Raw genomic sequence first — 11,666 nt, forward strand, 5'->3', positions numbered from 1 at the left:
TCCTTTCGGGGGGATAGGGTACGTTAATCTTGGCCTGTGCTCGGGCTACCACTCACTCGCACCGGAATATTCAGATTCCTCTCGCAGATCACTCGTGACTATCGCGGTAAACGCGCGTGTAGGTTCAAAAAATGATCATCGCGCGGATAGTTGATTCGATAGAGCGGTGCAGCGAGACATCGGTATCGAAATGGCGTCGTTTAAGTCGTTTTGCAGTTTGTAGCCGTGTGTGTACTTAACGTCGAGCAATAAAATGGCAAAGCTTCTTCGTTATCCTCGAATTTTAATCTACCGTACTGCCAATTTACTGCCACTAAATTCGATTTAACCTCTTGTTTCGAGTTTACGACTCGGACACGTCCTCGCACCGCGATGGCAGAATCGATTAGGCCGAGTCCGAGCAGCGTAATTCCTAAAGCAGTTTCTCACGCTTCTTCTCGTACGAATCTACCCGGGAATATTCGCATCCTTTCGTTAAACCGCAAATATCGAACACGAGCGTTGCTCGATGACGCGTGAAATAAAGCGCAAGCGGATAAGTGGGTGCGTTTTCCAGAGCAGATCGCACCTGTCCAGGCAAAAGACCATCCCCCTACTGGATGCTGTCACGAATATTACCCTGCAATCAATCGGTATCTGAACGGAAACGAGTGTATACCAAACGAGAGAGCATTTTCGAGCTGGGTCGTTTCCACGAGCACGCCACGCGTCGAGTTTTACGAATCCCACGTGTTTACTCGCGGCGGTATTACGCGACCAGGAAAATTCTATTCCCGCGGTCGAGATGGTTGCGTTATTGTTCGCGCGTCTTCGATTTCAGGAGAGAAATTCGCAGCAGTGCTGAAATGTTCGACCGGGAACAGGGTCAGTGAATTTCGCACGAGCCTTTGTTCCACCTATCTCTCCGCGGAGGCACGCGCGTTCGCGCGCCGCGGCGCGTGAGTTTTATCATCGGGGGGCTCAGCTAGGGGGGTCCGTATCGGCGATAAAACCGATTGTTGGCGCGGTGAAACCGTAGGACACTCGCGAGGAGACAAAGCGGATCGTAAAGAACGGATTGTTCGCGTGCTGCGACGGAACAGTGTTCCCCGAACAGGGACAATTTCTCGCTCGAAAGTTCCTCCTTTCGTGCGGATTTTCACGGCGCATCGGATCGGAAAATCAACCAATTTTCCGCTCCCTTTTCGCGCGCTGCGCACCACGTCCGCGGCAACACACCTGGCAGCTCGAGTATTTAGATCAACCTCGGAATGACGAAACGGCGGAGAATTCGTGCGTGTATGTCGGAACGCGCGAAGCAACGAGGCAGCGTGCAACTTCAACGAATTTTTCCGCAACGAGACAGCGAGCAGGGTTGAGCAACGCGTGCTCCTCTCGCTCGTCGGCTTTTCGAGCCCGTGCAATTTTTCACCGTTAGAATTCCTGTACGTTCAATAAAATTAAAATATAGCGTAGAAGCAATCGCGCCGCTGCGCCTTCCCGCGATTTCTAAGCGCACGGAAATGCTTTCGCGTCGCGAAGATAAACTTTACGCGATACTTACTTTTATGGCTAGGTACGCGGCTTTGCTTTCGGTCCACGCCGTTTTAAGGTAATGGTATTTAAGCCGAGCTAACTGTGAAACCCGCGGCTCTCCGCGCGATTCGCCGCAGCCTGGCGCAACTTTGTCCCTTTATCGCCTCTCGATCGCGTTTAATCGCAACCTCGCGCCAGCACGAGTACGGATCTCGGTCCCCTTTCTCGAGCAGGATGCAGATTTCTGCACGGCAGGAATTAGCGCGAAGAAGGGACGAGGTCCGGGAATCGGCGATCGCGGAACAACGGCCGCGTTTTCTAGCAGAGAATTATTCGCCGATAACTCACCCGGCCACGATGGAATTCCGACGCCGTATAATAGCCTGTCCGGAGTTTCTATCGATCCGATACGCTCGGTGGACGTCGGTATAAATCCGGCGAAGAAAATACGACGCATCGGCGAACAATCGACGATTCAGGAGATATCGGTTTTCTCGTCACGCGGCCCGAAAGATCGATCGTTGGACAATAAGCGTGACGAGGCAGCGCGCGGATAGTTTAGGCCGCTTTTACCGCGAAATATTCCCTAGCCTTTTCTCCAGAATCCCCCGGAACACCGCGTCCCTACTCCCCCATCCGGGCGGGAACTTTCGAATATGCAAATCGCCCCCTTTTACCGGTTTTGATTTTTCATATCGTCCGTTACGTAACTCCTTATTAAAGGTTACTGCCTGTGCACACCGTTAATTGCATACCGAAATTGAAACAAACAACGAATCTAGGCGGAGTCCACGCGAAATCGAATTACCCGTGGTACCGGAGGATGAACCGCGTCATTATCCACTGTGATCGATCGGGAACCCACGACGTCGTTACGTAAGTAGCAATTTTCAGAAAATCGCTGCTCCACGTAGCTCGGTTCGTTAATTCATCGAATACGAAATAAGGAAAAAAGAGAAAGATGGTCGTGGTCCTTTCACCTTTGACGATCCTGTACCGATGTCTCGCAAGAAATCGGCGAAGAATCGTGTCCTCGGAGAGATAACGTTTCCGATTTTTCTCGACGAGGAATTCGCAAAGTTCCGCCGTGTTCCCATGGAACACGGTAGATTAACTCGTCGGCCGAGAAGCTGCTCGAAAATCGTTGCCGGTTCGTGCGTCGGCTACTTTTACTTTGCAAATCGACAGTGGTAACAGGTAGGCTGATCGTTCCATCGTCACGGGAATCCGCGTAAACTCGAGCCCGTGAGAAAGTCGTCCAGTCTCTCCGATCTCTCGGCAGAGGTTAAATCATCGAGATGGCGTTCCTCTCGTTCGCTTTCGATAACGAGCTGTTTAACCCCTTGACTACGGCAGATTTTGATAAGCAACGACCGTACCGTGAGGCAGGAATTGAGTTACGATGTACGCCATTTTTGTGAAAACAAGCGCCCTCCGTGTCAAAAAGCCGAACTACGTCGAGCGCCTATGGGCGCCCTCTGTGTCACAAACGCAAAATTTCTAAGCGTCCATAGACGCCTTCCGTGTCACAAACTCAAAATTTCTAAGCGTCCATAGGCACCTCCGTGTCACAAACGCAAAATTTCTAAGTGTTCTCAGGCACCCTCCGTGTCTTAAAGGTAAAATTTCTAACTTTCCTTAGACGCCCTCCGTGTCACAAACGCAAAATTTCTAAGCGCCTATAGGCACCCTCTGTGTCACAAATGCAAAATTTCTAAGCGTCCATAGGCGTCTTCCGTGTCACAAACTCAAAATTTCTAAGTATCTATAGGCGCCCTTTGTGTCACAAACTCAAAATTTCTAAGCGCCCATAGGCGCCCTTTGTGTCACAAACGTAAAATTTCTAAGCGTCCATAGGCGCCCTTTGTGTCACAAACGTAAAATTTCTAAGCGTCCATCGGCGCCCTCCGTGTCACAAACGCAAAATTTCTAAGCGTCCATAGGTGCTCGCCGTGTCACAAACGCAAAATTTCTAGGCGCCTATAGGCACCCTCTGTGTCACAAATGCAAAATTTTTGAGCGTCCATAGGTGCTCTCCGTGTCACAAACGCAAAATTTCTAAGTTTCCTTAGGCGCCCTCCGTGTCAAATGCAAAATTTCTAATCGCTCATAGGCGCCCACAATAGTCAAGCGGTTAAACGTCCGATTCGCGGGCGACGGGCCCATTTTGGACCCAACGATTCGATAAGAAGTCGCGGCTGGAGCGCGAGCCGACCGCGAGAGATCGGCTGCGGGCATTGCAAACTTCGCGATGATTCACGTGGTGTCGAAACGCAAAATCTGCTCGGCGAAACGTCGTAACCGCGAGTCTATTAACCGGAGACGAATCGATCGTGGAAATTGTTCAAGAGCAATTTCATCTTTAATGGCAGCTCGCCGGGAGAAGTTGGGCCGTGAAAATTAATGACGCGCCTGTACAATGTTATAGCACATTAATTATTTAGAACGATTATCCATAGTTCGAAAGGAGAGTATCGTTTAATCCGCTTTCGAGCTATGGTAGAACGAGTCTGCAGGGATACTAGTTCCACCGAAACTCGTTAATCGCGAGTTTTCGCCGAGCGGAGCGGAGCCGAGCCGAGCGTGGTTCGTTGAACCCTCGCCGGGCGTAAAAATCGAAAGACACCGGGGGAAAGATGGGATCGCGAAGCGTGGAAAACGTCTGATACCTTGCCGAACGGGCAACAGAGGCGACCAGCGCGGGAATGAGACGGTAAAAGGAAACGTTTTAGCGCGTGAATCCTAAATTGCACGCAGTCGGACATGTCTTGGCGCGACTACTTCGCGAATCAATGCGAATACGCGGATAAGCTATCGCGGTGACGAACAGTCGTTACACCTAGCATGCAGGTTGTAACGAGCTTGTCAGTTATACAACGCGAAACAGCTAGGAAATGATCGAAAGCAACGCAGCGTGAGCTTCGCGCCATTCCTACCCACAGTCAGTCCCATTGGGCTTACGAGCTCACGTCGCGTCCCGCGAGTATGACTCTTTAATCGACGATTAGTACTACGAAGACTCGAAGCTTTTCTGTTTTGAAGACGATAGAATGGATACATCGAATTATCTTCTTAATGATAATTCTAAAATTGCACTGGAGCTTAGAACCTAGATCAAAGTGCATACCAAAACAGCTGTAAACGTATGACAGATAGGCTGTGGGACTCATCACCAGTTCACCAACGTTAAAATTCTGGAACGAAAAGAAAACCAAAGTATCCTAGCAAACTTGTCATAGACTGAAGCGTTTCGAACCATCAGAGATAAAAATCGGATCTATAACCCCAATAGATCACTAACTGTATTGACACGAGAGACGTATATCACTGGACACATTATCTAACTTTTGTACACTAATTAACACGATAATTAAATACGATTTGCTTAGTTTGTTGTTATTAATATAACAGATTGCAAATACTAAAACAGCTGTAAACGTATGACAGATAGGCTGTGGGACTCATCACCAGTTCATCACCAACGTTAAAATTCTGGAACGAAAAGAAAACCAAAGTATCCTAGCAAACTTGTCATAGACTGAAGCGTTTCGAACCATCAGAGATAAAAATCGGATCTATAACCCCAATAGATCACTAACTGTATTGACACGAGAGACGTATATCACTGGACACATTATCTAACTTTTGTATACTAATTAACACGATAATTAAATACGATTTGCTTAGTTTGCTGTTATTAACCCTTTGCACCTGAGAGGTGACTCACAAGGAGAGTGCAACTCCTTCGATTCACCGATTTAATCGAAACTTTGTAGATTTGTAGATTTCGTCATGCAGTTCAAGAATATATACCCGCCACTACTCAATAGCTTTTGAGATATTTACGATTAAAGTTTTATTACTTCTGTAACTACGGATTCATTTCCCATGGGTTTCAAATAGTGTTGTGGCCTAGAATCAGTCACCATTTCGTAAAATTTGGAAGATCGATATTAATTAATATATCAAATTTGATGTATTGTAACAGTGTGCGAGGTATCGAAATCAAATAATTCTACAATTCTTTATTTACTGCTCAAAAAAGTATCGTCAGTTTTCTAGTAGAGAATCTTTGAATTTCTACTCCTCTCTAGCCAAAAAATCGTCGAGTGCAAAGGGTTAATATAAAAGATTGCAAATAAATCTGTTTACACGGAAAAGAATACCATTTGAAACTTAGTAGGAGTAATTAATTTTTATAATTTTGCTAGTCAGAGAGCCAGAGAGTCACTTCTGGAGTGCCAAGGGTCGAGCCTGCGGGAGTAACGTGATTTCGGTCCGCTTCTTTACGGGCTGGGACAAGAAACGAGGGAAAAAATCGTCCTGAAAGGACTGAAAATTACGGAGCTACTCGCAGGAAGGCAAAGAGGGGGCCAAAAGAGGAAAGAAACTGAGAGACTCGGTGCAGCTCGCCCTTGAATATTTTACAATCTCTTTCAGGAGGGAAAGCGCATTCCCACGGCGAGCCAAGGGCCTTGGTTACGGTATTACGTCGTTTGCTTTTCGACTTAAACGAGCTCCTGCGGCGTGATCCCAACCATGGAGCTGCAGCTGATTAGATTAGATAGCGTGGCTCCGGCCGATCGCGAGATGTTAACTCGTTATATATCACCTTATCTTTCAAAGAAAAAGAGGAAATGGAAAAGTAATGGGATGTGCCGATAAATGCAATGCCTATTAACGACGATGTTTACCAGGCTTTCGTGAAATCTCTCAAGTTCACCTAGCTTATCGTGTATTCGATAACGTCCCATTTTTTCCGCTTGTAATACACGCTTCTATAGGCTTCCACTCTTCATCCTTCGGCTTTCCACGCGAGAAATCATTCCGAGCGACGCGAACTTAATATTCTCCAATCGTCCGCCATTTTGGAGAACAGCAACAGCCAATACTACGATCGTTTTAACCCTCTGACTGCCACACACCGAAATCACACGTTTCGCTTAGGTCGCCACGGAAGTATTTTTATTATTCAAAGCATATAACACCGCTCCGGTCACCAGTGACCACCGAGGCCGGGTCATATGTGACCAAAATGGCAGTCAAAGCGTTAAGCAGGTTGCCGATTTTTGCTCGATTCGATAAAAAATTGCCAAGATATCCAAGATGCAAAGGAAATCGGCTAGCTTACCTTGTGATTCCTCGGTGACCTCGAGAGATTGCTACGTCCGTTGATGAGCACGTTGTCGTTGAAGAAGGACACGGCGCAGGGCGAGGGTGGACCACCGGGAAGCTCCCACTCGGCGTCGTCGGTCGAAGACGCGTCCAACGTGGCATCCAACACTATGATACCGCCGTCACCGACCTGCAGGGCCACCGAGAAGAAAAAAGAAGAGTGAGCTCTCGAAATCGGAACGGGATGCGTGGAATCCGGCGAGGTGACTTTCGAGTCTCGTCGACCGAGTTCCGAGGAAACGCGTGACCACCCGTTCCTCCACTCGATCATCGTTTCGACGAGCCACGAAAAATCCTCACCGTTCGCGGTATCGATTTTCCTTAAAACGTCCAGCGTCCATTGACGCGAAGCCCGTCCGGGACCGGCAGGCGAGAGCCTCTTACGACCAAAGCGGATTTCGCGTCCGTTCGTATGCACATCCGCGCTTGAAACGGCGCCCACGTGCTCGTCTCGCTGCAATTTGCATCCAGCGACGCGGACGATCAGGGTCCACGCGAGACGAATGGCACCAGGTGTCTCCGGAGGTAAGAGAGCGATCGGAGTCGATGCCGAAATCCAAAAATCGTCGGAGCCAGCGTGGAAAGAGAACTCGCGGCAAGCGCGCGGTCGTGCGGATAACCATAAGCGTCGTAACTTTCACGATACGTCTGCTCCGAGCTCTCGGTGTCGAACGACACGCGTGTCGACCGCGCGTTATTCATCGACATCCGCCGCCTTTCAATTATTTCGTGAACGAACATCCTGTCGATTTTCAAACTGCGTCGAACGAAAAGCGACACGAACGCGTCTTTGACACGCACGTCGCTCGTCTGTCCTTCGAATTCGAGTAATTTCCTGACACATGCGTGCTTTCGTATCTACAGATACCGAGGGTACCCACTTATTTACACTGGTATCTCGCGCGATAACGCGCCCGTTCGAGACCCGTCGACGCGCGGCAAAATCCGCGCGGGTGACAGTGCGACGCGAGAAATCGCACCGTCTCGTTCCAATCTCTTCGACGAAGAAGAAGGAGCGTAACGATTGGCCCGACGGCCATTTCGTCGAAGAATAATCGCGCGTGAAACGAAACGGCCCGATTTCCGGTCTACTTCCGGCCCCGACATTGGCCCCCCTCGCTCTCCCGCGAGATCTTTCGAAAGTGATTTCTTCCTCTTCGCGACAATCTCTCTCGGTTCTTCCTTTCCGTTTATCCCCCCTCCCGGCCCCTCCTCCGTTTTTCTTCTCACCGTGGCGTGGAAAGAATTCGGGTTGAACGGCGGGATCTAAGGAAAAATGCGGTCACGGATCATAACGCGAAGCCACATTACGGACGAGCAGAGATCGGGGCCGCGTAACGCAATGTCTGCATTTGAATATAACGTGCCCCGAATGCACTGTAACGGGAAGCTATCGATCAGATCGCGTAATTGCGATCGATCGCGGGCCCCAGGACGCCAAGTTCGCGGCCATCCCGAGTCTCTCCCCGTCCGCCGTTCGGGAGCCCGCGAATTTTTGAAATTTCCCGCGCCACGGGGCCGACGAGGCGCAGGAAGGATCGATCGATCCGCGATTTTTATCTCGCGATAAGGAGCGTTCATTGATGCGGCCGTGAGAAGAAAGTAACTCGATATATCCGCTCCTCCGCGGCGCGGCTAGTATATCGCTTCATTATGGCGGGCATATTACGCAAGCGATTCCGCGCGATAAGGCATCGTGAGAAAAATCGAGCGAGGGCCGCGTTTACCGCGCAATCTCGCGCGATGTTGAACCAGGTAGGCGGATTAGTTCTGACACCTTGGGATTAACGCTAATGCGTCGGTGTCGTAAATAGAGCTAACGATTACACCAGGGCCGTGGTCGATTCCGCGTCGTACCCGCGCAGTCTCGAATTTGCGAGCACGACCGATCGCCGGTCAAACGGATGATTTACGATCGGACGTTTTCGATGATCGAAGGCGTTCGCGTCTGGGGCCTAATTGGAACCGAGATATCGTAAACCCGAGCGTGCATCGTAGGCAGAACAGTCGCGCGAGGACTCGAGCCGGAACGGGGGGCCCGAAACGGACCGATTCGAGGGCAGACACGACGACGATAGGCGAAGGAGGGAACGGCAATGAACCTAAAGACGGGGTCCCTGACTTCATGAGAAATTCCCAGGACGTTTCTTTCCATTATTCCGAGCGTACCCGGGTATCACTCTTGGGCCTTGAACCCTCCACGAGTCCACCACGCTGTCTCGAGACGATATCGTTTCGAATACACCTGCGTTCGCGGAGGTGTAGGCCCGCATAGGTTAGCCCTTTTGTCGCGTTCCAGCCGCCAAGAGCGGAGTCGAGTCGGGCCGAGTCGCGTCGGGAGGCGGGGACCGGATGTACGGGGTGTCTCGAGAGTAAACCTCGTGCCTCGATGCTCTACTCGATTTCAGGGCTTCCGAGTCGAGTTCTAGATAGAGAAGCGCCGGGAACGCGATACGATCTTGGAGAGAAAAAAGGGGAGCCAAGACGTATAGGAAGATGCGATCGCTATGGAGCACGTACTTCTTCTCGCGACCCGTACTCGAAGATTAACGAGCTCGTTTCGTCGCACGAATTTGGTAACCCTGTCTCAACAATACGATCGTCTACGTATACGAAATTATTAGTTCTCTTGCGTGACCGAGATTCTTCGTTGCTATCGCAAATTTCGCGCGTCTTCGATCGTCTCGACGAGTCAACAGCGCGCACTCGTCATCGATAACTCGTGCGATCAAGGACTATCGATAGTCGATATGAAAATTCTCGAGAAAAAATTGTACCCGCGTTTCCATGAAAAGCCGAATACGGAAAGATAATAATTTTTCAGCGATTCCTCGAGATGTCACCGTTTGAAATTAATGACCGAACGTTATCGAGAAAAGAAGTATATAAATATATCCCAGATGACGAGAAGGAGATAGGCTCTCACGTGGAAAGGCAGGTACGATGACACGTGCGATGATAAGTACGTTTCGTCAACAGCTATGCCGCGCAACTTCCTCGACGAGGACTCGTCCGGGAGACTTCTTCCGAGAGACGCCTTCGCGACTTACGCAGACGTCGGAACAATAAGTCCCGACCGGGCCCCGAAAGCGATTTTATCTCCGATACTAGCTCCTCAAAGCGGAAACTTTCTCCCCTTTGTTCTACCCTCGGCAGTCGCCGTTCCTCCGCATCGCCATCAATTTGAACGGCCGCCGTCCCGTGGGACGCGGGACAGCGGAATTATGCAAGAGAAACCACGCCCCTGCCTTGTTCTCCGTCTATTCGCGGACGCGACAAATTTATTTGTCGTCCGAGCTGCGAAATGCTCTCCCGCGGCTGCGTTTCAGTCAAAGCTGCTAAATCCTATGAATCAGCCCGCCGTTCCTCGGCGAAAAGTTTGCCCTGACGCGGCTTTTTCCCCGCGTTATGACTCGTCGACGCATCGTCGCCGTCGGCATTCTAAATTCGAGCTGGCTACACAGCCGCGGTGTGATTCATAGGGTGTCAGGATTAATCCAACGGAGGTCGTTCGCTGCGACCTTTCCGCCATTCCCATTTACGCGCTCGTCCCGTTTTCCATCATAGGATTTTCCTACAGCCGAGCGCGGCATCGACGAAACGGACAAAACGCAGTAATTGGTACGCGACCGATGGCTTTTCCTGCTCCTAATGCCGGCCAATCGCCATTACAGTCGGCGAAGGTGATCGAGAATCCCGCAGATACGATTTTAATTGCCCGCCATGCGGTATTCACCTTCGACGACCGTAAGAGTCGAAGAGAATTTATCAAGCCGTCGAAATCGGTTGATGTCTCTGTCACACCGCCGATGGTAACGCGTCTCTGCCGAAAACTGGACCCATTACGCAACCAGGGGAACGAGGCGGCCAGAGTGGTACCGCAACGCTCGAGCCTCGTGTGCAAATGCAAATTCGCCCTGCGACCAGCTGTGTCCGGCACCGTGTTGCCAGTCGAGTTTCGCCCCGAGACTGCTCAAGGTCAAACGAGGTCACGGTTGGAGGATTTCGCTACGACCGGAGCGAGTCGGAAAAGTTGCAGGGTATACGGGCGATGTCTTGCTCGCAGGCCAGGGACTCGTCTCCGGTTTTATATCCAGGGAGCAGGCCAATTAAGCGGGTGGGAAGAAGCGCGCGAGAAATAAACGCGTAGCGGATACAGCCGGGTAAATTGATTCTCCCGGCTTTGAATTTGTCCACCGAGAGGGGGGGGACAGCCGATAAATTTCTTCGATCGACCGGTATACCCGAAGGCTGGGGCCCGCTCGGGCCCATCGCGGTTTATTTACCGCCTCGTCGCGATGATAAAAACGTAAACGGTAATGGGGTTAAGGAATGCACCAGCTGGCTGATCCGGAGTCGTGCAGGCGAACGGGGAAAAGTTCATTAACGTTGCCTCGTTAATTTTCCCATGATCGCGTTTAAGTCCCGCCACTCGGCGCCGCGATTAATTTCGCAAATGGAGTTCCGATAGGTCGTGAGATCCGCACGCGCGCGTGTACCGAGCTCCGTACCCCGAAAAATCCGCGTCGCCGTGACCGTCGGGGGACGACTATCGGTAAACTTACGAACCAGTTTAAGCGCTTAATATCCTCGCGGCGCGTACTCGGCCGTGCAATAATAACGCGCGCGAGAGTAATTATTATCGATCAGCGGGATTAACGAAAGGATAAATCGGACGATCCTGAGCGCCGCGCCGATACCGATCGTATCGCTGCAACCGGTTCCGCTCGTCCTGGAAACATTCCGTGCGCTCGGAATCACGTGCTGAAAATTACAGAGCGCGTGGCGATCGTGAAAGACGGATGACGAATCGGCGGATAAGCGACGAACATCGGCGCGACCAGCTCCAAGTGGAATGACCAAATTTGGATTTCGCCGGTCGCTCGGAGCGTCGATCGAATTTCCAATGGCGACGAACACGCGTTCCCGTGCGTGAATTATGCAAGAATGCATTGTTCGCGGAGGGACGGAAGAGC

General features: G+C 50.7%; 1 protein-coding gene across 2 annotated transcripts in view; it reads right to left on the bottom strand.

Moving 5' to 3' along the window:
- Nucleotides 1-11,666, bottom strand: part of bif (protein phosphatase 1-binding protein bifocal) — a 31,972-nt gene that overhangs the window by 12,167 nt on the left and 8,139 nt on the right. For both annotated transcript variants that reach the window (XM_017905015.1, XM_017905023.1), the window contains exon 2: nucleotides 6,647-6,820. In XM_017905015.1, coding sequence (XP_017760504.1) covers nucleotides 6,647-6,820 — 174 coding nt within the window. The remainder of the gene's footprint in view (nucleotides 1-6,646; nucleotides 6,821-11,666) is intronic.

The sequence above is a fragment of the Eufriesea mexicana genome, unplaced genomic scaffold (assembly GCF_001483705.2).
Source record: "Eufriesea mexicana isolate 0111107269 unplaced genomic scaffold, ASM148370v2 scaffold4744748345, whole genome shotgun sequence".
Classification (NCBI taxonomy): domain Eukaryota; kingdom Metazoa; phylum Arthropoda; class Insecta; order Hymenoptera; family Apidae; genus Eufriesea; species Eufriesea mexicana.